The sequence below is a fragment of the Phyllostomus hastatus genome, unplaced genomic scaffold (assembly GCF_019186645.2).
Source record: "Phyllostomus hastatus isolate PE091 unplaced genomic scaffold, TTU_PhHast_1.1 phas_scaffold_760, whole genome shotgun sequence".
Taxonomy (NCBI): Eukaryota; Metazoa; Chordata; class Mammalia; order Chiroptera; family Phyllostomidae; genus Phyllostomus; species Phyllostomus hastatus.
Window position 1 is genome coordinate 2,483,151 of NW_025334040.1, and position 26,399 is coordinate 2,509,549.

General features: G+C 50.3%; 2 protein-coding genes across 4 annotated transcripts in view; both read left to right on the forward strand.

The window, feature by feature from the left end:
* The window catches only part of SF3A1 (splicing factor 3a subunit 1), a 20,558-nt gene extending 11,622 nt beyond the window's left edge, over positions 1 to 8,936 (forward strand). Inside the window, exons 6-16 of one of the 2 annotated variants that reach the window (XM_045826866.1) lie at positions 570 to 720; positions 1,050 to 1,243; positions 2,136 to 2,253; positions 2,522 to 2,707; positions 3,384 to 3,505; positions 3,608 to 3,853; positions 4,568 to 4,793; positions 5,244 to 5,398; positions 7,124 to 7,225; positions 7,556 to 7,627; positions 8,428 to 8,936. In XM_045826866.1, coding sequence (XP_045682822.1) covers positions 570 to 720; positions 1,050 to 1,243; positions 2,136 to 2,253; positions 2,522 to 2,707; positions 3,384 to 3,505; positions 3,608 to 3,853; positions 4,568 to 4,793; positions 5,244 to 5,398; positions 7,124 to 7,225; positions 7,556 to 7,627; positions 8,428 to 8,529 — 1,674 coding nt within the window. In that variant the 3' untranslated portion in view covers positions 8,530 to 8,936. The remainder of the gene's footprint in view (positions 1 to 569; positions 721 to 1,049; positions 1,244 to 2,135; positions 2,254 to 2,521; positions 2,708 to 3,383; positions 3,506 to 3,607; positions 3,854 to 4,567; positions 4,794 to 5,243; positions 5,399 to 7,123; positions 7,226 to 7,555; positions 7,628 to 8,427) is intronic. The other variant, XM_045826867.1, reaches the window with a different exon arrangement.
* Positions 8,937 to 16,160: 7,224 nt separating this feature from the next.
* The window catches only part of TBC1D10A (TBC1 domain family member 10A), a 30,055-nt gene continuing 19,816 nt past the window's right edge, over positions 16,161 to 26,399 (forward strand). For both annotated transcript variants that reach the window (XM_045826899.1, XM_045826900.1), the window contains exon 1: positions 16,161 to 16,448. In XM_045826899.1, coding sequence (XP_045682855.1) covers positions 16,240 to 16,448 — 209 coding nt within the window. In that variant the 5' untranslated portion in view covers positions 16,161 to 16,239. The remainder of the gene's footprint in view (positions 16,449 to 26,399) is intronic.

Sequence of the window (26,399 nt, forward strand, 5' to 3'; positions counted from 1 at the left end):
AGGCCAAAGAAACCGGGATTCTGTGCTCTCTAACTTTCTGCTCTGCTCTCAGCCTCTCTAGGTCTTCCTCTTTTCTACCCTCATTAGCAGCCCACTCCTAAAGCAGATGCCTTTGGAAGCCCCAAGTCTTCAGAGTTGAGGACAGAGGGCGTATTGGCACTAGCTGTTCTGGGTGGCTGTACGGGGTCTTGTTTCTCAGGCTCTCAGACTGCCACTTCTCTTGTGGGCTCTCGGTTGTCATGTGGACTTCCTGGGCGGTAGTTAGCTACTCGGTGAACATGGCCCCTTGCCAACTCAAGCAGAAATCTGAGGTTATAACAAACAGCTGGCCTTGGGGCCCAGGCAGAAGGTGTCTGTGGCTTTTAGAATTTTCATCCTGTCCAAACTCTGGGCCTGGCTGAAAATAGATACAAATACCATAATTTCCTTTATGCAGTTCCCCTTTGTAGGCAGAACAGCCTTTCTGTTCTGGAGGAGCTGCTGGCTTTAGTGAAGGCCTTAGAGGTAACATCCTTACCAGGAGCAGACCCTGATTCAGCTGAGCACCTTGCTGTTTTCCATCTCCTCAGGTGTGTTACCGAGTGGAGTGGGCCAAGTTCCAGGAGCGTGAGAGGAAGAAGGAAGAGGAGGAGAAGGAGAAGGAGCGGGTGGCCTATGCGCAGATTGACTGGCATGATTTTGTCGTGGTGGAAACAGTGGACTTCCAGCCCAACGAGCAAGGTAGGTCAGTGACTCCCGATGGGGAGCCGCGAGCTCAGAGCCATCCTGGGAGAGCTCGCACAGGCGTTCCAGAGAATAGCAGAATGCCTCAGGGGGCTTTGTCAGTGTCCGTTTCATCTCTGCTTCCAGAAGACTTCAGTTCTGTGACATGGTCCCAGTTAAACCTCAACAAGTACTTCCTGTATCAGACCTCGGGTGGGCCTCTGGGGATAGGAGAGGAATCAGCCCCAGCGCTCGGGGAGCTCACAGTGTGCAGGGAGTAGATGGGTGGGCCTATGACAAGGAGCGTCTGTGGAGGCCTCCCTTTGACTCTGGCTCACTCTCACCAGGGAACTTCCCTCCCCCTACCACCCCGGAGGAGCTGGGGGCTCGAATCCTCATTCAGGAGCGCTATGAGAAATTTGGGGAGAGTGAGGAGGTCGAGATGGAGGTCGAGTCTGATGAAGAGGATGAGAAGCAGGAGAAAGCAGAGGAGCCTCCTTCTCAGCTGGACCAGGATACCCAGGTGCAAGACATGGATGAGGTATGTCCCTGGGAAGGCCTGCGGGTCGACCTTTCCCCCTGGAGCCCCAGGACGTGGGGGTGCTCTCCACCAGAGTCAGAGATCCGGCTCCCTTGTGACCCCCGAAGGGAGGCGTGGGTCCTGCCCGAGGCATCCTGACCGAGCAGCTGCCCAAACCCAGGCAGCGCAGGGCCCCTTTCCAGCTTGGGCAACAAAGATTCATTCACAAGCAAGGGTCTGAAAGCTGTGCCCGCCCTGTTCTCTGACTTTGCCCCTTTGCCCAGAGGCCCTGTTCCCCACCATCCTCCCGCCAACTCCCAGTTAGGGAACCCTCTATACCTCAGGCCTTGATGCGTTTGAGCTGAGGCCCAAGTGATCAGCAGTTCCCAGAGCTTTTCTAAGTGTAGCCTGTGCTTCTTTTTGGCCACCTCTGCCCTCTTTGAGCTAGGCCTTCCAAGCAGGCATAGAGGCCCCACAGCCAAGCTATTCTCCTCCCCTCGGAAAGAATTTGTGTGCAGCCTGAGAAGAAAGGCCCCTGTGTCTGTGGGAATTGACTTTTTCTCTCCCTCCCAGCATTACTCCATGAGCAGCAACCATTAAGCGCCAACTTGCTCCCCGCACCCCTCCCTGGCATGTTAAGTGCCCTTGGCCTCCTGGGACAGCCTGGTGCCAGCTGCTGGAAATGCCTGGGTAGAGTGTTAGCACCACAGCCCCTAGCGCTCCCATTCATGCTGTGAGGAAGTGGCTTGGCTGGCTGCCGGCTGGCCTCGGCTGCCCGGGGAGGCTTAGCACATGGATGCTGGCAGGCAGGGCCCTGGGCAGCTTGCCACCCTGAGAACCACCAGGGTTCAGCGGCAGAGAGGTGGTGGCTTCTTGGCCCCTCTTTGAGTCCTGCCACTGCTTTGCTTTTCAGGGTTCAGATGATGAAGAAGAAGGGCAAAAAGTGCCCCCACCCCCAGAGACACCCATGCCGCCTCCTCTGCCCCCGACTCCAGACCAGGTCATTGTACGGAAGGACTACGACCCCAAAGGTAGGGTCTGCTTTCCTTCTCCCATGTGTTCCTGTCCATTTTTAGTATGGCTCAAGGTGGCTTGTTAAAGGTATTGATCACCTTTTGTCCCAAGCCTTGCATTGGGGAATAGGACACAGTCATCTCTGTGCCCTGACAACTTGCCCACCTCCAGATACAGTGTGGCACTGAACGGATGTACTTGAGTGAATGACGCGCAAATGAAACAGCACCTGTTAATCTAGGCTGTCCCCCTGTGTTCTCACTCAGACATCTCTGTTTCTTTCAGCTTCCAAGCCCCTGCCTCCAGCGCCTGCTCCGGATGAGTATCTTGTGTCCCCCATCACGGGAGAGAAGATCCCTGCCAGCAAAATGCAGGAACACATGCGCATTGGGCTTCTCGACCCCCGCTGGCTAGAGCAGCGAGATCGCTCCATCCGTGAGAAGCAGAGTGACGATGAGGTGTACGCTCCAGGTGAGGTGGGAGTTCCACCACCCAGTTCACACCCCTTCTCTGACTCAGCCCTGACTCACTTTGGCCCACGGGAATCTCTAAACTACAGTTAAGTTGCCTTACACAAACATAGAAAGCAACGATTGAGGTCAGCAAAAGCTTTTGAGGATAAGTACAGCCTGTAATGCTACAGAGAACTCCCCGTTTTCCAGAATGACTCTGTAGACTCTCAAAGGCAGGCGCCTGGCAAGGATGGCGTGTGCACATTGATGTCACAGAGCCAGGTCTGAATATAGCTGGGAGGGGTGCTCCAGCGAGCACCTGGAAATGAGACCCGACACTGTGGTCCCAGGACTGCTGCGAGAGAAGCAGCCCATAGGTAGGAAACTGCCCCAGAGGCAAGAGACCAGACGTTTAGTCCTGACCCTGCTGCTTGCCACTCACGTGACCCTGTCCTCTCAGTTGCCTTTCATAAGTCAAGGAGTTGGACAAGCTCTGGTTTACAGGCTTATTTAGTGCCGATTGGGCAACCTTCCTCAGGCTCGGAGGATGGGCACGCTGAGTTGGGATTCAGAGTGGGCCTTGTCCCACGGGACCAGCCTCTTCCACCCTACCCCAGGAGAGCTGCTGCCTTGTCAGAAGGGCACCTGGTTTCAATTCCCTCTCCGTTCCTTGTCTCCACTCTGACTGTATCCAGGTCTGGATATCGAGAGTAGCTTAAAACAGTTGGCTGAGCGGCGTACTGACATCTTCGGTGTGGAGGAGACAGCCATCGGTAAGAAGATTGGCGAGGAGGAGATCCAGAAGCCAGAAGAAAAGGTGCAGTTTGGATATATCCTAATGCCTTTCCGACCCTCAGACTCCCACATTGAGCTCAGTTTCAGGAGCCCTGACAAGCTGTGTCTTTGCTTTCCCTTTCAGGTGACCTGGGATGGTCACTCAGGCAGCATGGCTCGAACCCAGCAGGCCGCCCAGGCCAATATCACCCTCCAGGAGCAGATCGAGGCCATCCACAAGGCCAAGGGCCTGGTGCCGGAAGATGATACAAAAGAGAAGATTGGCCCCAGCAAGCCCAATGAAATCCCCCAGCAGCCACCACCTCCATCTTCAGCCACCAATATTCCCAGCTCGGCCCCACCCATCACCTCCGTGCCCCGGCCTCCGACAGTAAGCCAACAGCCACCTTGTCACTGATCTTTTAGAGCGCGGTCCTTGGGGTTGGACACTAGTGGGTAAGAAGAGCAGCTGCCTTATAGCAGGGCCCGAGTGCCGAACGGGTCAAATAGAAAGAACCCTTTAATGGGAAGGACCTCTCTAGCTTGACCTTCTGACTGTGTGGGAGGATGGGGCAGGGAGGGAGGCAAGTGGTAGATGTGTAAAGCAGGCTCGGGGCAGAGGAGGACTGCGGGTCTTAATGGGTCTTTGAGGACTGCTGGCTCCTGGAGGCTAAGTCAGGGTCAGCCTCTTCAGTGGCTTTTTCAGTATCTGGTTGAGTCCCAAGTGTAAAGAGTGTCACCCTTGGCGTGTCTCAGCAACGTTCCTGTCAGATGGGGGTGAAGCTGCAGTCTCAACCCCAGGGGGCTGAGTTGGAACTGTCTAGACCCCTCTTTTTTTTTTTTAAGATTTTATTTATTTATTAATTTTGGTGAGGGGAGAAAAAGAGGGAAAGAAACATTGGTTGCCTCTCACATGCCCTCAGCCAGGGACCTGGCCCGTAGCCCCGGCGTGTACCCTGACTGGAATTGAACTGGCAACGTTTTGCTTTGTGGGGCAACACCCAGCACACTGAATCATACCAGTCAGGGCCAGCCCCATCCTCAAGAGTCTACAGGTGACCAGTTGCCAGCTGTGAGTCCCGCCTTGGCTTCCTATGACTTCTAGGTCCCTTCTCTCCCACAGATGCCACCTCCTGTCCGTACCACAGTTGTGTCCGCAGTACCCGTCATGCCCCGGCCCCCGATGGCTTCCGTGGTCCGACTGCCCCCTGGCTCGGTGATCGCTCCCATGCCGCCCATCATCCACGCGCCCAGGATCAACGTGGTGCCCATGCCTCCTTCAGCGCCTCCTATTATGGCACCCCGCCCGCCCCCCATGATTGTGCCAACAGGTCAGTGTCCTTCATGCTGTAGTGCTGGCGCCAGCTGGGGTCCTAGCCCAGAGGAGAGCCATGGCTTCCCCGTGTGAGGGATCCCTGAGCTCGGAGAGCCACAGGGAGCCACGGTTCCTGGAGAGGAAGGCTGAGTTGGCAGAGCTGGGTTTGTGCACCCAGAGGAGTCGGGGCCCAGGCAGGTGCGGAGGCCTGGCGGTGCTTACTGTCAGCAGGCACCCACTCCATCCATCAGTCCTGCCCCTCTTCTAGTCCCCTCCTGCCCATTTTGGGCAGCCTCCTAGATCCTCTTGCTAGGGAACTGGCTGGCTGCCAGATGCAGCAAGGAGCGGCCCTTCATACTTCTGGGAGAAAGAGTAAACCTTCGCAATCTCCCTTTTCAGTTCTCACCAGCCCTTAGTCCTGGGCCCTTTCCCCCACTCACACAGCTGCGTATTCCTGTCCTTCCAGCCTTTGTGCCCGCTCCACCTGTGGCACCTGTCCCAGCTCCAGCCCCAATGCCCCCTGTCCACCCTCCGCCTCCCATGGAAGATGAACCTGCCTCCAAGAAACTGAAGACAGAGGATAGCCTCATGCCCGAGGAGGAGTTCCTTCGCAGAAACAAAGTACGTGATCCCAGAGTGCTCCCTGTGGCCTGCAGCGTGTGGCTGGGGAGTCTGGTCCTGCCTCAAGCACTCCCTGGCCCGCCCTTTTCTGTTCTTGCAGTTTTGGCTTCCAGGACCTAGGTCAGCCAGTAGAGGCCTGGGTGGGCTCCTGAGCACATACTAGGTGTGGGGTCAGCGGTTGGAGGAGCAGACAGCAGTGGTGGTCCCCAGTGTGAGCTGTGGTAGAGGCCAGCAGGGAGACCTGGCTGCGCAGGCAGCGGGACTTGGGTGTGAAAGGGACCCTAGACCCTAGAGCTGCGACTTGCAACATTTTTCATCTCATGGCCCACATACACTAATTACTAAAATTCTTTTTTTTTTTAAACTAATCTTTTTTTTTTTAAGATTTTATTTATTTTTAGAGAGGGAAGGGAGGGAGATAGAGAGAGAGAGAGTGACAGAGAAACTTCATTGTGCAGTTGCTGGGGGTTATGGCCTGCAACCCAGGCATGTACCCTGGCTGGGAATCGAACCTGGGACACTTTGGTTCCCAGCCTGCGCTCAATCCACTGAGCTACACCAGCCAGGGCTAATTACTAAAATTCTTTAGCACACCAAAAAGTATATTTTTTGCCAGTCTGACAGAAAAATAGGTATAATTTTGATTCTTTCACACTGGATAGCTATTGTTGTATTAGCTATTGTCTTTTTCAGAATATATGCACCCTTGAGTTCATTTTTTTTTTTTTTTTTAGATTTTATTTATTTTTAGAGAGGGAAGGGAGGGGGAGAGGGGGAGACAGAGAGAGAGAGAGAGGGAAACATTAATGTGTGGTTGCTGGGAGCTGTGGCCTGCAACCCAGGCATGTGCCCTGACTGGGAATCGAACCTGTGGTGCTTTGGTTCGCAGCCTGCGCTCAATCCACTGAGCTACACCAGCTAGGGCCAGCTGTTGTCATTTTTTAATTTGACAGTCTAAAGTAAGAGGACAGTGCTCCTGACTAGCTAGACAGGAATTGCTTGTTTTAAAAATTCTTTCGGCACACTGGTTGAAAATTGCTGCCCTAGAGGAAATCCTGGCCTTAATTTCTTTGTGGCCTTCACCTTAGGAGCCATCCCTACCTTTTGGGGGGTCCTGTTGGGGTGCTAGAAATACGGGGAGGTGAGAACCTTGGCACTGCCAGTCCCTGGGGACGCTGTTAGGCTCCAGTGGGGAATGCACTCCCTGATGCAGTCGACTGAATCTTTTTTCTTCCATTTTTTTCTGATAGCGTTTCCCATCTCTTCAGTACTCTGGTGCCAGAGTAGAGCTAACACTGTACAGGCCCTTGCCCATTTAGTGCTCACAGTAGTGTAGTGCAGTGCTGTGGTTGTGATCAGCTGCGTTTCAGACATGGCATTGAGGCTCAAAGAGCCCTGGTTAGCAGGGGAGCTGAGTTGGGAACCCAGGTCTTCCAACCTCACTGTTCATATTCTTTTTCCCTGTGGTGATTCTTGGGATTTGCAGAGCATTTTCAGGTCACTTCTTCAGCTCCAGGCATACCAGGAGGCAGGGTAGAGGTCGTGGTAAAGGAGAGAAACCAAATCTTGTACTGTGTCACAAGATGCATCGGTAGTAAAGCAGGGGCCAGAGTCCAGGAGCCCAGATGGAGCGGTAACATTGTCTAGACTGGCCCGGGAATAGGAGAGCATAGTTCCTGACGGGCGCAGGGATCCCAGGCATAACGGCCACCTCCTGTTTTGCAGGGTCCAGTGTCCATCAAAGTCCAGGTGCCCAACATGCAGGATAAGACGGAATGGAAACTGAATGGACAGGTGCTGGTCTTCACCCTCCCACTCACAGACCAGGTATGAGTTGCTGCAGGGGAACCCAAGGGTCAGGGGGCAGCTTCTTTTTTCTTCTTTTAAAAATGTATTTATTTTTAGAGGGGAAGGGAGGGGGAAAGAAAGGGAGAGAAGCATGAACGTGTAAGAGACATTGATCTGGTTGCCTCTCACACGCCCCCCAACTGGGGACCCAGCCCACAACCTAGGCATGTGCCCTGACTGGGAATTGAACCGGCAACCCTTCAGTTTGCCAGCCAGCGCTCAATCCACTGAGCCACACCAGCCAGGACAGGTCAGCTTCTTTAAGCTGACCTTGGCAAAGGTGTGACTGACCTCTCCTTGGTCCTACAGGTCTCTGTTATCAAGGTGAAGATTCACGAAGCCACGGGCATGCCTGCAGGGAAACAGAAGCTGCAGTATGAGGTGAGTCAAGTGTCTGGTCCTGCCTCTTGGGACCCAACACCTGTGCCGTCCTAGAAGCCAAATTCTCAGTGGAACAAAAGGAGTGGGAAGATGCCTGAATGTGGCCATCTGAGTACATCCTAGAAAGGATGGCGCTGGCTGGGAGTGCTGGGGCAGGTTAGCTTGACAGAGTGAGGCTCCGGAAGAGTCATAGTATAGTATTGTGTGGGGTCCAAAACACTGTCTGCCTCAATGACTGGGGTGGACTCTGGGGACAAGTATTGGGCATGCTCTGGTGGGTTTCTGGTCTAGTGGCGGAGCCATCGCAGCCAGTGGTCTCAAGTAGTCTGGCTTTGTGCATGGACACGGAGGTGATAGTCCAGCTCAGCCTGGTGCTCACCAGGTCTCACAGGGCAGCTGTATTCTCCCACTTTGGACTTTGACAAATTCCCACTCTGGGCCTCAGCTTTTTGCTCTGTAAACGAGGCTGTTGGACTAGTTGATCTCTAAAGGTCTTGCGATTTAAAATTCTGTGGGATTGGTCAGGGCCAACTTTTTGGAGCACTGACAAAAGGGAAGAGCATGACCTGGTAGGAAGGAAGGAAAAGCAAAGCATTCTGGGAGGAACCAGAGACATTCAATCCTGTCCTGTGCCTGCACCGCTCTGCCCTCCCCTCTCCCCCCACCCCTCGCCACTGGTCCCCAGCCTTCCTTCAGGCCTTTGTTCACTAAGTTCAGAGTGAACGGACATTGGGAGTGAGTCTGCACAGTATGCTCCAGGCCAAATCAACCCGTGCTGAGACACACTGTCTGTTTTCCAGGGCATTTTCATCAAGGATTCCAACTCACTGGCTTACTACAACATGGCCAATGGTGCCATCATCCACCTGGCCCTCAAGGAGAGAGGCGGGAGGAAGAAGTAGAAGAGAGGAACCTGCTGTCAGGTCCCAGCCACTGCCATTTTGCCTCTCCTGTCCCCCACCCCCTGTCCCAGAGCCAGGAGACCCTGCCTTGTACATTTGTTTCCCTCTTTCTTAGTTTGGAAATTCAAATTGTCCTGCAGTTTCCTCCCCCTATCCCCTTCCCACATTAGTTAAGAGAGGGCTTCCTACACCACTCTCCTCCCCAGTGGACTCTGGAATTCCTTTATTTTCGAGTACTGGATCCATTTCTTCCAGCAGCCCGTTAGGAAATGTGAACCTAGGGATGTTCTGTGGGATAGTATCTTAGTGCCAATTGGCACTTACCTGATAGAATATGCTTGTCGTCATTAATCATTTTGTATCTTGCCACAGGCTGTCTAATAAACCTGTTGGATCCTTCTTGTGCAGTCAGTGTCATAAGACTTATCTTTTGGCCACCTGCACCCTGTCCACGCTCAAGGCAGGGGGAACACGGCATGGTGCCTTGGGCCTCTTCTGCTCTGGGGGATGCTGGCTGTGAACTGACTTATTGACACCATCAAGTCCTTCATGAATCTTTCTTGAAAAGATGTACATTTATTGTCCTTTTAAAACTTTCGGACTCTCTAAAGGCATAGCCCTGTATATTTAACAGACTAATACAGATGTCGTCAACATGCCACAGAACAAGGGTGGGTGAGATGCAGTTCCTGGGTCCCTGCACAGCAATGAGACACACGCAGATGAGGCTCGAGGGTAGCAGCTTCCTGCAGGCCCGAAATCACCCGTCACCACATTGGCTCATTGACCTCAGGTGGCTTACCCTGAGTGAGCACAGGGACGTGATGAGTTTTTTGGGTTTTTAGAAAAGTTATCTCTGACCACTGTGGCTCAGTTGGTTGGACGTCATCCTGCAAATCAAAAGGTTGCTGGTTTGATTATCAGTCAGGGCATGTGCCTGGGTTGCCAGTTCATGTCCTGGTCAGGGCGAGTACAGGAGGCAATCGATCGATGTTTCTCTCCTTCTCTTTCTCCCTCCTTCCCCTCTTTCTAAAAATAAAACCTTTTAAAAAATGGATTTATTTTAAAAATGCATAATTCTGCCAAGGCCATGAACTATTCTAAGGACTATAAAGTTTAACCAGTTCCCTTCTGTCTTAAGCACTTCGTCATTGTTTTATCAATTTTAATTCATGTAATCCTGATGTGAGTATTCCTGTTGTTCGTTGTAAAATAGCACCTACTTATTAGCTTGCAGTCTGTAAAAAGCGCAGACGTGGTGTGACTGGGTTCTCTGCTTTGGGTCTCACAAGGCCGAGATCAAAGCATTGGCTGAGCTGCGTTCCCTCTGGAGGCTCTGGAAGAATGTGCTCCAAGTTCATTTTCATTCTGGCTGAATTCAGGTCCTTCTGGTTGTAGGACTGAGGTCCCTGTTTCTCGGTGCTCTGTTAGCCGGGGCCGACTCAGCTCTGAGGCTACCTGTGTTTTCTGGGACTTGGCCCTCTACGTCTTCATAGTCAGCAACGGCGTGTTGAATTCTCCTCACGTCCTGAATCTCTGACTACTGAGTATTCCTGTTTTTAACCCTTGAGTAAACTAAGGCGTGTCATATACCCACAGTCACACAATAAGGGGATGAAAAGCAAATGTGTGCAAAACACTTGTCTCGCTCGGTCCTTGGCTCCGAGCAGGGGCCAGACACAGGCTGATGTTTTCGGAACTGTGCTGTCTCAGGGAGGTGTGTGCTGCTGCTATCAGGTGTTGGGGGTAGGGGTGAAAGCCTGTTGATAACTGTCGCCTGGTTTTAAATCTAAAGCTGATTTTACTCTGTCTCAAGTGTGTTTTTCCTTAGAGCTCTCAATGCCTTTCCTTTGCAGTCCCTCCATTTGATCCTTCTGGCTGCCCCATGAGGTCATCTTCAAGGCTCAGGGGGGTGAGGCCATTCCCAGGGTCATAGAACCAGTTTTATAGTCACCACTCTACCCTACCCCACCCCCCATCAAGCACAGAGCTCCCAACTCCAGACCTAAGCAAGCTCAGGTGGCCCTTCTACAGTGCCAGTTGTATGATTCCATTACAAACTGCTGGGCCAAGTTTTTCCCTTGGTCTGTGGGGTGTTGTTCCTCACCCTTTTTGACATTTGCCTCCTGTTTAGTTGCTGAAAGATTTCTCCAGGGGCCCCCGGCTGAAATTTGGCTTTCTGAAGTGATCTCTGTGATTTGGATGCCTAAAATGAGTCCACTGCTAGTTGCTTCTCCATGGCTGGCCAACAGCAACAATTGCTGTGAACCCCACCTGGGTCTCATTCCAAGAGGGAAGGGGTGGGGTCAGGAATATGGGGCATCCCACACTCCAAGCTCTTTCTGCCTGGGATTGGCTTTGGCGATAGACAGGGCACTCTCCCGCTTAGACTGGCAGATCCCACAGGCCCTCCTCCATGACTGAGACTGTGACCGGAGGTCAAGAATGCTGCTGGGTGGAAAGTGAGTGAATGGAACCTTTGAGCCGCCCTCTGGGACCCAAACCCAGATTCCCGGAGCTCCTGAATGAACATCTGTCCTGGCTCAGCTGCAGAAGGCCCATTGACCACAGGCAGCCTTGTGACTGTCCAAGGCCATGGGCCCAGCACTCTGCATTTCTTGTGAAGGGCCTGTAGCGTGCAGGCAGCTCCTTCCTTGCATGGCTTTTCTGATTCTCATCACCATCCTCAGGATTATCTGCCCCGTTGTTTAGATGAGCTGTGGATCCAGGGTCATGGAGCCAGTGAGGGCTCGAAGGCCAAAGCAGCTCTTCCATTTCTGGTGACCACACTGTCCCCACTGCTTCATCAGGCTGCACTGTGAATTGGAGACCAATGTTCCTGGTGTGGCACTGCTGGGAAAAGGACACAACTCGATGCTTTCATAGTCACTGTAAGTTTAAAGACTCGCTTGAAGAGGGCTCCTGGAGTAGTAGGCATTGAGGAATTTCACTGTCAATTGCACCTGCTGCTTGAAATGAGCACTTGTCATGTAGTTCAGAGGAAGCCACTCATGATGACACCCATTTCACCTTTTAAAATTATAATACTGCATTAGAGAATAAACAAGTTTGTATTAAGATATATTAGGATATACACTTGAATCGTGTACTATAATTATAGCAATCTTCATTTACCCCTATAATACAAAAATCAAAAAAGTACAATATAGCTCCCATTTAAGAGTACACATAACTAACCCTGACTGGTGTGGCTCAGTTGGCTGGGCAGCAAAGCAAAATGTTGCTGATTTGATTCCTAGTCAGGGCACATGCCTAGGTTGTGGGTTCAGTCTCCACTCCTGGTGGTTATGAGACAGCCAATCGGTGTTTCTCTCCCTCTCTTTCTCCCTTTCTTACTCTCTCTAATAAGTAAATAAATATGTTTAAAAAGAATACATATACTAGTCCATGAGAATTTTTTAAGTTTACTTTTTAAAAATAAAAGTAAAATGTAAGATTTTGAGGTTAAGATTATTAATTCTACCTGATTTGGGGATTTGCTCTTAACTATCCTACATTGTTATATTTAAAAAGTGAGTAATTCTAGGTACCCCTTAGCCAAACAATTTGTGAAGGTAGACAAGATAAATTACTATTCCTTGTTGTATCATTAAAGCAGGTATTGCTCTAAGATGAATTCATTTAAGCCAGTCAGTGTTTCCTAGCCCTGAGCTGTTGTGATTAGATTAGGGATAGACCTGTGTTGTATAAACAGATGATACGTAGAGGAGAGGAATGCAGTCTCCATTGAGCAGAAGCTACCAGAAGAGTCATTCCTTGTGTGGATGTGCGGAGGAAGGATGTGAGCTTGGAGCTGCTGCCATGGGGGTGCTCTAGCTTGAGGGTGAAGCAACCACAGGAAGAAAAAGGAGAAAAAAAGAAATTGAAGCCAGTAGCCCTGGTGACCATCTCTGGATCAAACTGTTCCTGAAGCTTATTTACCTTTGAATTGTTTAAAGGTATGGCACCCACTAAATTCAGTTTTGGGTTAAGCCCATTTCAGCTGGGTTCTCTGCTACTTGGACCAAAAGATTAACTGTTGTCCTTCCTATAGAGATAAAGAAGCTTTATAGTTTGCCTACTCACCATAGTTTGGGCACCAGAACTACCTTCTGAACCACTGGTGTTATGAATAAAGACCATGTCATCTGGATAGCTGACACATTTCCTGAGCATATGCAAGCTCTATATGTCAAGAGGAGACTACATGGGAGCCTGTGTGAGCACCTTGGGCTAAACTTTCAGGAATGACCCCAGTAGGATGAACTCCAGGTTATCAATATATTCCTGTAGCTCTGGTCAAGCATCTCATCCTCAAGAGAACTTCTACAGCAGTCAGTCAATCAGGATGTTTCACAGCATTGGCAAAGGCCTCTCATGCAGGCCATTCCTTGGAACCATTCATTTATTCATTCACTCCTGCTTTCTCACTACATTCTGACCACATCATCTGAGCCTGCTTCTCTTTCAAAGGCTTTTCACTTGCTGCCCTACTTCACACTATTTTCCCAGGCCCTCACAGAGAGGCTTCCTCGTTTCCACCTCTCCCCCAAAGCTCCATCTTGCCCCCAGCAATCTCTATACCTTACCCTGTCTTATTTTCCTTTTTATACTACCTCACAAATGTTCTATGCTTGTTCATGTTCTCCCTCCTACCCTGGAATATAAACTCTATTGAGCCAGGATTTCATCTCTTTTGTTCACTAAAGTAATATCAAATAAGTTAAAGAGCTCTGGAGTTTGCAGTAAAGAAACCTAACATTTATACTGAGTGTCTACTATGTGCTGGAGGCTCCAGAGACATAGCTTGCTAACCAAGTAATTATTGACATTCCTATTTTTCAGAAGAGAAAACAAGTTCTTAGAAGTTAAACTATTTTGCACAAGAACATCCAGTTATTGAGAGGGCACAGCTATGAAACAAAGGCTCCCAAGCCATGTGCCATTCGTTAATTAGGTAAACTTCCCAGCTGCAGCCAAAGGCTGTGGTGGGAAACACACAAGACTATAATGAATTTGCACATGCTTTTGCAAACTATAAATGCCGCCACTCCTGGATTCCATTTACTGGGTATCTCCATGTGCCAGATGTTTGGTGCATATTATCACACTGAAGTCTCAGAACAACTTCTAAGTACGTATTTTTCCAGTATTTCCATTTTGCAGATGAGGAAATGGGCTCAAAGAGAAGAGATTTGCCCAAGGTCACAGAGTGAGAGAGCACAGATTTGAAACCTGGGTGGTTGTACACAAGAAAATTAGAAGCTGGGGCATAAAGGCTTTTGCCTGAGAAACATCTATCTAGTCTCCCAAAGATGGACACTCTCGTCCTTCTAACCTACCCCCCCACCACACCCTAAATACTCCTGGGGTGAACATCATTGTGCATGTGCCTTTACAGAACTGAAAGTGTTTGGGATATGATCCTAGGACCAGAATTAAGAAGTCAAAAGGTTGTAGATACTTTGCCAGGATTGGGGCTTAATATCTGCTCCAGGTGTATCTGGCTCCTTGCTCCTTTTCCTGGGATAGGCCCACATCCCAATATGAGACCCACTCTGCCCCTCTTGGTAGTTGGGACTGAGTCCACCACTCTGTCTGAAGCCACTGGAGGAAAGGAAAATTCTCCCAGACTGAGAATTTAAGACCAAAATAGTCCACGCCCACTCCCATGTCTGCAATTGCCCTGTTTATGGGAAACCAGAAGCCTATGGAATGTGAAGACTGCACAGCAAAGTCTTCAAGAATGTCTGGGCCATGTGGCATCAAGGAGATAAATGGTGAAATCACTGAATTTTTAAGAGCTTGCCCCGGCTTAGGGCTTGCTTTGAGTCCCTCAGCAGCCTGACTGACCCAGGCCCTGCAGCTCAGGTCTGGCTCTCTCAGTCCCTTCCTGCCTCTAGGCCTGTCTGCCTTACAGGTCTACAGCAGAGTGTCAGGTGACAACATAGTACTGGATTTAAGCAGGGAGCTGTCATTATGGCTCCAAGTGTTGACAATCTCTGGGGTCAGAAGTAGGCTGCTGGGAGCTAAGTCTATGTAGATGCAATTGGCTCATACCTCTCAATATAAGCTGTTGGTAAGAGCTAGGATCAAATTCTGGCTCTGCCACAAGCTAGTTCCAGGACTGGAGGCAGCTGACTTCACTTCCCTGCACCTCAGTTTTCTTAACTGTAAAATGGGACTAATAATGTTATCTACCTTGTTGCTAAAAGATTATAAGTGGTGGGACCAATTTGGAAAACAGTTTGCCAGTTTCTCAAAAGGTTTAATCCAAGTTACCATGTGACCCAGAAATTTCCACTCCTAGGTTTGTAGTCAAGAGACACAAAAATATTTTCCTACAAAAGTTTGTACCTCAATGTTCGTAGCAGCATTATTCAAAATAGCCCCAAAATGGAAACAACTGAAATGACCATCACTGACAAATGGATAACAAAATGTGGTCTGTTCAGATGATGGGATATATTTTTCAGCCGTGAAAAGGAATGAAGTAGTAGTATATGCTAGAACATGCATGAACCTTGAAAACACTATGCTAAGTGAAATGAGTGAAACACACAAAAGGCACACATTATATAGTTCCATTTATATAAGATGTCCAGAAAAGACAAATCTATAGAGGCAGAAAACAGATTAGTGGTTGCCAGGGACGAGGGAGGAAGGTTGGGGAGTGACAGCTAAGGGGTAGGAATTTCTTTCTGGAGTGATGAAAATGTTTTAAAATTACGTCATGGTGATTATAGCCCTGGCTGATGTGGCTCAGTGGATTGAGGGCTGGCCTGTGAACCAAAGAGTCGCCATTCGGATTCCCGGTCAGGGCGCGTGCCTGGGTTGTGGGTTAGGTTCCCCAGAAGGGGGTGAGCAAGAGGCAACACACATTGATGTTTCCGTCTCTGTCTCCCACCCTTCCCCTCTGTCTAAAAGTAAATAAATAAAATCTTTTTTAAAAACATTGAATTATACACTTTAAACGGATGATTTTTACAGTATGTTGATTGTATCTCCAACCTGTTGGGGGGTGAAGATTACAAGAAAAGGTAGGTAGAACTTAGGACAGTGCATGGTTCAATAAACATTGGTTATCATTCTTATTAGGTCTCCCATTAGCTAACTTAAAGCCCCAGAAGCAGGTAGCAAGGGGAAAGAAAGGCTGTCGAACTTCTAGCTCCGCCTGAGTCTTTAAGCTACTGTGTCCCTGGGCTAGTCCTCAAATCCATCCTGGATCTCCTCAGAGATCCTCATAAATGAATGTATACAATAATCCTCGCCCACGTCCCTGGGGTCTCGCGAGGAGCCAGGGCTCGGGAGGAATTTGAGGGAATCTCGGCGGAATCCTGCCTCTGCCTGCGCTGCTGCGTTACAGGTGACAGGTCTGGCTCCATCCAACCCGGAAAGGCCAGAAGGGTGCTTTCAGGTAAGCTTCCGTGATTGGCAGCCCTAGCGGGGAGGGCTCTGGGTGACGGCTGCCCCGCCTCCTCATCGGGCTGGTTGGCGCCATCCTGGGGGAGGTGGGCGGGCCCCGAGATCTGCGTCGCCCATTGGGCTTCGGGGGAGATAGAGCTCTGGAGGACCTAGGGCCCCGCCCCTCTCCTTAAGGCGGCCAATGGGTGCGGCGTGTGGGCGGGGCGTCGGCGGCGTCGGTGGCTGGGCGGCTGAGGCAGCTGAGGCAGCTGAGGTGGCTGAGGTGGCCGCTGAGGCGCGGCCGGGATGGCGAAGAGCCCTGGAGAGAACGGGCCGCGCTCGCCCGCGGCCGGAGGGAGCCTGTCAGGGACCCGGGAGAGCCTGTGCCCGGGCCCAGAAGCGGTAGCCTCCGATGAGCTCAGTTCTCTCGGCTCCGACTCGGAGGCCAACGGTTTCGCCGAGCGCCGCATCGACAAGTTCGGCTTCATCGTGGGCTCGCAGGGCGCCGAGGGCGCGTGAGTAACACAGGCACTTGGGGCCGGGGGGCGGGAGGCGCGCGCCGGACCAGGCTTGGGGGCGGCCCTAGACGGGGACAGAGCGCCCTCGGGACAGACCGACATGTCACCCTCCCAACCAGGAACAACCTACCCCGTCTCTCCGCTACCCCACCCCCACCATCCCCCTAGGCAAACTGACCCGCCCCACACCCGGGAGCCCACTAGGGATGGCGGGACTGACAGGAATCCCACCTCCCCCGTTCTGCCCCCTCCCTGCCGACACACCGCACCCCCCACCCCAGAAACGGCGGACAATGCTCTCCTCCCAGCTTCAGGACAGACAGATACTTGTCCCAACATCACTGCTGCCACCCCGGCCTTAGGGCTAACCCCCTCCCAGGCTCACTGATGGCTGCCCCTTCCCCAACAGATATTGTCAACACCTGTCCCCCCAAGACCCATAGACACCCTTGTCTCACCACCTCACTACCCCCTCCTCAGGGGAACACTTCAGGCAGGGTTCAAAGGGACAGACTGTCCTGCCCCCATCTCACTCCAGAACAGGAACAAAGACCTCTGGATGGATTGACATTGGTCAGTGACAGTAACAGACATTTCCACTCTGGGACAGACCGCTCCTTCCTCTCATAGAAGGGTCTGAGTGTGCTCCTCTTCCCACTCAGAGTCAGATTTCTTCCTGACACTGGCAACCAGTGGGCAGAAAATCCCCTCTGCTAGTGCCCACATGGTGACAGTGCCTCCCCTCTAGGACAGAGTGTTGGCTGTCTCTGTGTATGCTATGGAAATGTGCACTGCCTCTTGGGGGAGCAGGCAGGAAGACAGCAGGATCCAATCCTCCACCCCAGAGCACCCAGGCACCCAGCTGTCAGGCAGAGGAATGTGAGGCAGTGCACCACCACCTTCCCTGCAAGCTGGGTAAATTGGGAAGCCAGCCACACTCTGCCCCACAGAACCCCAGAGCCCAGACCTCAGAGAGATCCTATAGGCTAGCGGTCCCCTTAGGGGAGATGGACTCTAGACTCCATTCTTACCCCAACTGTCCCGTGACATGAGACCAGTGCTCTGCACAGAACTGACAAGCCTCCCCATGATGTGCCTTCCCTTCGACAGAGATAGCTGCATACAGTCACCTATGGGAGCCTACAGCACTGCTGAGTGCCATCACCCTACTCCAGGGGGTCCTTCTTCCCCTTCTCTGACCAGTTGTGACTGCCCAAGGCTCCTGAACCCTCTCTTATGACTTATGGAAGTATAAGAACCCCACACACATAAGCAGGTCCATCGAGGTCACTTCTGGAGTTTTCTCCAGTTCAAAAGCTTCATATGCACCAGGCCTCCTTTTCCTTTGGAGAAATGTAGGCCCCTCCCCTAAGGAGAGTTCTGTCCTACCCACTGGATCTGTCTCTTCCGACCTCTTTCCATTTGCTCACACCAGGCTAAGCCTCGTCCAGTCTAGGACTCACAGAACAGCCCATATTCCGCTTCCTCATCCTGATTTGGTGGTTTGTCAGAGTTGCCTAGGGGTTTGTTTGTGAGAACCCAAAAGGGATTTAAGGTATATTTTTGAATTGAGGAATAGTCACTAGGCCCTGGGAGGGATAGGGTCTTGAGAAGTAGTAAAGGAGTTATATTTGTGGGTTTTTGGCATGATGTGCTCAGATTTGCTGTGAATTCTAGGAGATGAGAATTCCTACTATATGTTTATCAGGCAGTTAACCAGATCTCAGGGTACAGAGCAGTGTGATATAGTGGGAAAAAGCCAGGCTTAGGAAGAACTCACGCTTGCTGGCTGTGTGACCTTGGGCAAGATCCTGAGTCTCTGAGCCTTGTTTATTCACCATAAAGGGCAATAGTAGTACCTATTCCCAAGATTAACGTGGGGATTAAATGAGATTAGGTATGTGAAGGTACCTAGCACAGTGCCTGGCACAAGTAGTGGCCCAGAAAATGTTAGTTTTCTTTCTTTTCCTTCTAAGGGTCTGAAAATTGAGGAGAAAAATGAGGGCATACCTCTGGTATTTGTGGATAGAGAGAGGCCCCAGTGGGAGCACCTCCCTTTGGCTGTAGTCCCCAATCAGGCTGCCAGACATCTGTCTTCCCCACCCTCCAACCACAAACCCGTACTTTGCAGACACCCTCTGCATCACTGGTGTCTGTAAGCCTGGGGCTGAGGTGGGATCCCAGGTCTCCTCCTCTCCCTGCCTTACTTTCTTGACCCTGTTGGTCAAACTCAAATCTTGGGTGTCTGAAGGCTTTGATCTTCTCTGCTTTGTTTATATTGTGGTTTCAAAAAAGCCAAAAGTAAGTCCCTGCCCACAGCTATAAGAAGGGAAGTTATGGGAAGTTTCAGGGTGACTGCCCTGAAACCAGTCTCGTGGTTGAGGGCTAGGAGTCCATGTGCTATCCCAGAGAAGTGAAACATTAGCACTGATGGCTGCAGCGGAGATGGTGGGAACTCTGGCTCCAGTTAAAGGTCCATTTCAGCCGTCCTAGACCAAAGGTTGTCTCAAGTGGGTAAGTTTAGGCTGTTGCTAGGGGATAGGGGGATGGGGAAGAAAGCAGGCCAGAGGCTACCCTGCTTGGGTGACTGTTAGATAACTGGCATGAGTAGATGTTAAAATCATAGAGTGTTTGAGCTGGATGGGATCTTAAGATTGATCAACTTAGCCCTTACTTATACAGATGAGGAAAATGAGGCCCAGAGAGAATTATAACTTGCTTAAGGTCACACAGCATATTAGCAGCAGAACCAGAACTTGAACTAGGAGTTCCTTACTCCCAGGTCAGGAGTTTTCACTGCCTTCACCATCCCTTAATATGGCCTCTGGTCCTAGCAGAAAATTAGGTGCTGGACAGGTAGAACGTAGGGTTCCTGGCAGGAACCTGCCTGCCCTCACATTCCCTGGCTCGGCTCAGCACTTTTGACTCCCTCAGCAGTGTAGGAGGCTAACAGCAACAGCCCAGCAAGAGTAAGAGTGTGTTGTCATTACCAGTTCATTAGACTGATCAGCTTTAGGGCTAGCACTAGAGGTATTCACCTTTTCTCCTCAGGCCTGCAGCAAAGTAAATGCTCAGTTAATATTTATTTATTGAATGGCATTTACTGATAGACATTTCAAGTCAGAAAGCTGAAAGTGACCTTAGAGATGGCCAATCATACAGATTGGTAAACTCAGGCCTGAGAGAAGTGATTAGCCTTACCTCTTCAGTCTGTTAGGAGCAACATCAGGAATTGAACCCAGAACTCTTGATTCCTAACCCTAGGCCATTCTACTTCACCTTGTCTGTCACTTGAACCTGCTCTGCAGGGAAACTTTGGTGGAACTACCTGCTCTTGAGCAGTAGCAAGTGGGGAAAAGCAAGAAAGCAGCCAGCCAGCAAAGGGCCCTGTGGGTGGCATGGACACAGACAGGAGCTGGCAGCCTTAGTTCTTTCGGCTTGGCTGGGAACTGAGATGGTTGTTGAAGCCCAGGAAGGACCAGAGGGGGGAAAAGTGCCCTCAGCAGGGAAGAGTGGGAGGAGTAATGTTACGATTTCTATAACTTTGGGGGTAGGAATAACAGACCTTTTTAGGGGGGCAGGGGGCTTTTTCCAGCATAGGGAAGGGAAAGAAAGACAGATACCAGATCTCCTGGCCTGAAAGAGGTGGGTCCCTGATCTCCCTCTTCTTTCCCCATGTGATTGCCAGGACTGGCCTCCTGAGGCTGAAACTTCCCACCCAGCCTCCGTCTGCTCAGTGCAGCAGGCCAGATGAGGTGAGGAGCTATGCTCTCTGGGATCCCATGGGTGTTGGCTTCCTGTTAGGGGAGAGAGGGAACTGAATTGGGCCCAGGGAGAAACATCTGGAACAGCAATATTGTCTTCTGCTGATTCAGTTCTCCTTTCCCCTGAGCCCTCCACTACTCCTAGCCAACTATGGAAGCCCTATGACTTTGTAAATCATAGAATTGGCTTAATTGGCATCCTTGTAGTTTGCTCTGTGCCAGTTTTTGTTGGGGTATGGCCAGGGCCCTCCTGGCAGGCCACAGCCTGCCTCCCTGCCTTACCATTACCTTCTCCAGTTTATAAGCTCAGAGCATCCTATTTTCTTGAACTATTACAGTTCCCAAGAGTGCATGGAGCTGGCAATAGAATGTTCTCTGGGTGGCCCATCTGGAAGGAGGCAGATGCATATGTGGGGCCCTGTTCTGTGACTCTAGACCACAGGCCCTCCATTTTCTCTCCTCCTTCTCTTCCTTCGGCTTCAAAGGAAAATCCGGTTTGGTGGCCCTGTGAGTGTTCTAGAGCCTCAGACAAGACTTGACTTGGTGAAGGAGGGGGCCAGTGCACCAGCTGCTTGCCCCGGGAAGGTGCCTGTGTGTCCGCCTGTTGGGAAATTCTAAGCTGTGGGAAAGAGATAAGGTGGTAGGGCCTGCTTGATGTTTTGTCCTCCTAGCATCTGTGTCTGAAACAAAACCTCTAAAGGGCCAGTGAGGCCTGGCTGTGGTCCAGCCACCCAATCTGTTTACGCTAAGGTGGAGGAAAGAAGGTGTTCTGTGCTCCTTCCTCACACAAGCTCTGGAGTCCGGCTGTCTGTGTGACCTTAGACATGTTGCTTCACTTTTCTGAGCCTGTTTCTCACTGAAATGGTTATTATAATACTGATTTTGCAGGGTTTTTATGAAGCTTAAATGAGCCGATGTTTGAAAAGAGCCTTGCTCATATAGTAGGTGTCCGATGAATACCCCTCTTAAAGACTGGAGTAGCTAGTGGTCTTATCTTTTCATTTTCTACTTTCCATCTCTGGTTCTGATGATGAGTATCAGTGAGGTCCATCCTCTGTGGGCAGGAGTCAACCCTAACCAATGGTGAACCCTTATTTTCTTCTAAAAGACATGGTTAGCCCCTTTCTGTAGATGAGCATTCTAAAGGTTGGAGAAGAAAGTGCCTGAAGTTTGTTAGCTAGTAAATGGCAGAACTGGGACTAGAACCTGTTTCTCAAAGCTGAATCCAGTGACTAAGCTTTGCTAAGGTGGCAGCAGGCAGGGTGTTAGGTGCTTGCTGGTCCCTGAGGCCCCTATACCCAGAGCAGGAATTAACAGGAACTGGCTACCTCCCCATTCCAGTGTGGAGGGCAAGGCATGTCTCAGTACAGTGAAAGTCCATGGACCCCTAAGTCAAAGAAGGCCTGGTGAAAAAAGATCCTTGGGGAGGCCTTGGAAGCATGTCCAGGTTAGGCTTGGTCTAGCCCTCCCATAGCAGAGTCCATACTGCATTGCCGTTTGTTGATCCCAAACTACTGTATAATGGCCATCTGACTTTGATATCCAGTCCGTACCTTTTGGAAGAAGTCTTTTTGTGTAGGTAAGGGAAGGATTATGCTTTGTGTACAGGTGAGGAACCCAAGGCCTGAAGAAATCTCATAGTTTTAGGTAACAATGGAGCCAGATTAGGGAGAGATTCCAGATCTTCTGCCTCAGCCCATTGCTATTCCAGCTATATGGCACCACCTGTTCTCTTCCTTATTTCAAGCCAATTGAGTCTCTAGGCCAGGGTGCATTGCCCACCATAGAAGAACCCTGCCATCATCCATGCATTGCCAGTGCCCTAGCTGATCACTTTCTTTATCCTGTAGCCATCACACCTAAGGGGGAGGAGGCCTCCTTTAGCTGATTTGTCTGCCCCTGGCAAATCTGCTGCTATTTTGAGCCCAAGAACCCTCCCTGGGAGAAAACTATCCTGGCTCCTCCACTGGAAAACCAACACTCCTGCTGCTTTACCTGCTTAGAAGCCCCCTATCCAGGATTTAAGGGCAGCTGCCAGCTTTAAGCTCCTTATTTCATCTTTCTCTTTCCCTTCTTCATCTCACCCCATCGTGCTCCATTCTGTGCTCTGACCAGTTCCTCAGAGGCTGTCACAATTTAGCTCTTCACTGTTCTTTAGGTAGGGAAATAAGACTGCAGACTCAGGAGGCTGGGAGAGAAAGCCAAGGTTACTTTTGCTAGTTTATCCATCTTAGCAGTGGGCTTATTTACAAAACATTTATTGAGCTCCTACTCTATCAGCACCTGTGATTAGAACAAGGGATACAGAACTGAAAAAGACATCTATCTGTGTCTTTCTTGTTGCCCTCAAGGGGTTCACAGACTTGTTGGAAAATGAACCACACACAAATCATTATAATGTTGAGCAATGAAGGCTATAATTGAGGTGTGTGGTTGCTTTGGGAATTTAGAAGAAGAAGCAGCCAACTTCACATATAGGAGCCAAGAAAAAAGGCCTCGTATTTGATCCAGGCCTCAGAAGGAGCAAGGGAGGATATTCCATTGGATGGGTGGGAACCATGTACAAAGTGACCCCTAGAAGCCAGCTGTTTGAGAAATGTGGTATGCAGAGGTGACAAGAAGAACAGGAAGCAGGAGGATCCTGTAAAGCAAGGGGAGGCTAGGAAAGTAGTTTAGGCAGACCTTGCCTAGCCTTGAATGTCAGACTGAGGCCTTCTGTGTTTCATTAAGGTCAGTCTGGTACTGGTATGGAAGATGGCAGTGAGACTAGTTGGGAGAGTTTGGAACAGCCCAAAAGGGCTATGGAAAAGCTTGGAAGAGGTCTGGAGCTATGAGGATGAAGAGACCAGCAAATCAGTAGGGCTTGGTGCCTGACTGGTTATGTGGACTGATAGGGAGTTGGAAAGGCTTGGGATGACAGGCTGAAGTGGCCCTGGACTTTCACAGAACCCAACCTGGGGCCATCTGGCCACAGTGGGAGAAAGGCAACTGTGACCTTCCTCTGTAGTGGACAGCAGGCTGCTGTTGACTCTGCTTTGTCACAGCCCTGGGCTCCCCAAGGTGCCTGGCATAGCTGGCATGCCCAGGGCACATCAAGGCGTTCTTTGTCTCTCTCCAGTAGGAGAGTGGGTTAGCTGGCCTGGTTGGGAGGGGGTGGGGTGAATGGTACTGAGCTTTGTGGTCTCTATCCAGTAGGCATATTGGATGGCAAGGAAGGCTTCAAGGAGAAAGGAGTAAAGTCTGAGGGCATGGAAAATCTACCTTAGGGCAGTGTGCAAATAGAGAGGGTAGGTTTAGGGTTTGGGCACAGAATTAGCTGATTAAGGGCAGGCAGATGATAGCTGAGGGCTGGCTTGACCTCACCTTGAATCATTACTGTGTTCCTGGAGCTGGTGTCTCAGCTGGATGTCTCAGCTGGTGTCTCAGTTGGGATGGGTACAAGCAAGTCCAGTGCCTAGGAGGAGGCTAACACTTTAGCATCTAGGAGCCCAACCAGCCATCTCTGAGTTAAGAGATTCTAGCTGGAAATATGGATTTAGGCTAGCAGTGGGAAAGGACTCTGCTGACTCCACCACAGACCTTTGTGGTATGTAACTTAGGCATATCCCCTTGCCTGACTATGGTTCTAATGCTCCCTGTTTTACATTCAGCACTTAACTATATGTGCAGCCATGTGCTTGATTCAGGGGATACAGACCTTGCCCTACCCTCCCAGAACTTACAGCCTAGCAGGGATGTCAGATATCCAGCAAGTAGTTAAAGGCCTGGCCTGTATATAAAAGGATTGTGAGGATCAAATGAGATAACTGGATTAGGAGAAAATGTAAATAGAAACTGAACAGGGGTCAAGAGACCTGAGTCCAGGGCCTCTTTGGGCCCCTTACTTGCTGTGTGACTTGGAGAAAATTGCTTAATCTTTCTAAGTTTCAGTTTCCCCTAGATATAAACTACGGCAGTTTTAATGGGATGATGTTGAAGAGTTTGTCTGAAAGATGTTAGAAGCCTGACTCTGAAGGCCCTGGTCTTTTCTTTCCTTGGCCTGTGAAGACAAAGCAGAAATGAGAACAGTGGTAGGTCTCCTGAAAGATTTAACCAAAGCATGCAGCCATAGGGCTGCCTGGGGCCTATGCCCTCCTGGGTAATGGCAATCACTTGTGGAAGGAGCCAGAGTTTGCTTCATAATTACCACCACCCTCCTGTGTTTTTTGTAGACTTTCATCCAGGCCGTCCTGTCCTGCCTCTGTGTGACCCCTTCCACTCTCCCAGCATAGTCATTTGGTAACGCCATTTCACATAAGAGGCTGCATGGTGGACTGGGCTTCACTGATACCACCTCATTTAATTCTGTGAGATGTACTTATCACTATAATCTTCATTTTGCAAGGGCAGACACCAAACTCCAGAAAGGTAAAATGAGTTGCCAAGCATCAGTTTATGGCTCTAAATCCACTAAGCTCCAAATTCCCTGGCAGGAGGGTTTGTGTACATCCAGCCTGGTAGACAGCTCTCAGTTCTGGAGGTGAGTGACAGGGCAGGATCAGAGCAGAGCCTGGATTCACCTCCTAGAGCTGTGTCCTCTGCTCACCCTGGACCTTGGATAGTTACTGAACGGTCGAAAACCTGAGTTTCTTCATCTGCAAAAGGGGAGCAATAATTAGAGGACCTCTCTCATGGGCTTATTATCAGAATTAAATGAAATAGTGTAAGTTAAGTGTTGAGCACCAATGTCTGGTTCATAGCAAGTGCCTGGTAAGTGTTATAACAGACATTCAGTTACGTTAATTGAATATTAGAATTATAATGTTGTAAAAGGCCATCATCAAGCACGTCTGTGCTCAGCCCTGTGCTGGGCTTCAAGGAATATCCAGAGCTGGTGCCAGGTCACAGAGGGAGTGTCCTTTATGAGCACTGTCTGTACTTTACTCACCTGATCTTAAGGTAGGGGGCAGTATTCCCATTTCCCTGAGGAGAAAACTGCAACTCGGAGTGCCTGAGGTCACAAAGCTAATGAATCTGTCAACAAGGAACCAGCCAGGTACCAGGTTATGTTCTAGGCCCAGGATGCACTGCAGAGAACGAGACAGGCAGAGCCCCTGCTCTCCAGGGACGACTTTGTAGAATGCTGCCTCGGCGAAGTAGACAGTCAGCTGGAGAAACCTTACCTGCTCTACGGGACTGCTCACATTCCCCAAATAAGCCGGGCCCTTTTCTATTGACTTGTGCTTGCTCATACTGGGTCTTCCACCTGGTGTGCCCTTTCCCCTTTCTCAACCTGGCCACTTCCTGTCACCCTTCAAGGACCATCTCAAAAGTCAGCTCTCCTTTAAAGCTTTCCCTAAATACCCACACTTCTACCCTGGGGGATTCTTGCAGTCTCCTAGCACCTTCTACATGTCTCTGCGGTGGCACTTCTATGTGTGCTACTTATTTACTCACCCATCTGTCTCTGCCAGATTGACCTCTTCAAGGGCAGGGAATATAGTTTTTCATTTTTGTAGACTTAGGGCCTGGAACACAGCCTCTAGAGAGATGTGTATGGAATATAATGAGGTGCTGATCGTGTTCTGTCTCTAGAGTAGTTAGAAAAGACTTTGTAGAGATGAGAGGAAGTTCTAAATGAGGCCTCGGAAGATAAGTGGACTAAATAATAGTGGGGTTAAGGGTGAGGGAGGACAGCTCATAGAGGGAGCTACCTAGAGATAAGACTGGAGAGAAAAGAGGATGTTTAGAGGGAATAGGAGGAGCCTGAGATTTCTGTTGGACAGGGAAGGCAGTAGGGGGCCCTGAAGGAGTCTGGTAGAAGAGGGACCTTATGTAAGCAGTGAGTCAAGACTAATTTGGTAAGATATATCAATAAGATCTAGCAGTTTGGTAAGGATGCGTAAGGGGGCCCAACATGAGTCAGGGTGGCTGCGGGTGCCCACAGTGAGATTGTGATCTGAGGACCCAGTTGCCAGATGGGGAATTTTAAGCATTACTCTTCCTGGTAGGGGGTTGGGACTTGGGGAAGGGATGTTTTTGGTTGAAATAGTCTGTATACCTTTCTACAGTTGTCAAGGGGAGTTGCCTTAGGGGTTTGTTTTGGTCAGTGCATTTCCCTAGCTGAGTGGGAGTGGGGGAGGGGGGAATCCCTGCTGTTTGGAGCCAGCAAGGCTGGTTCCTAAAGGAATCATTTCTTCCATCT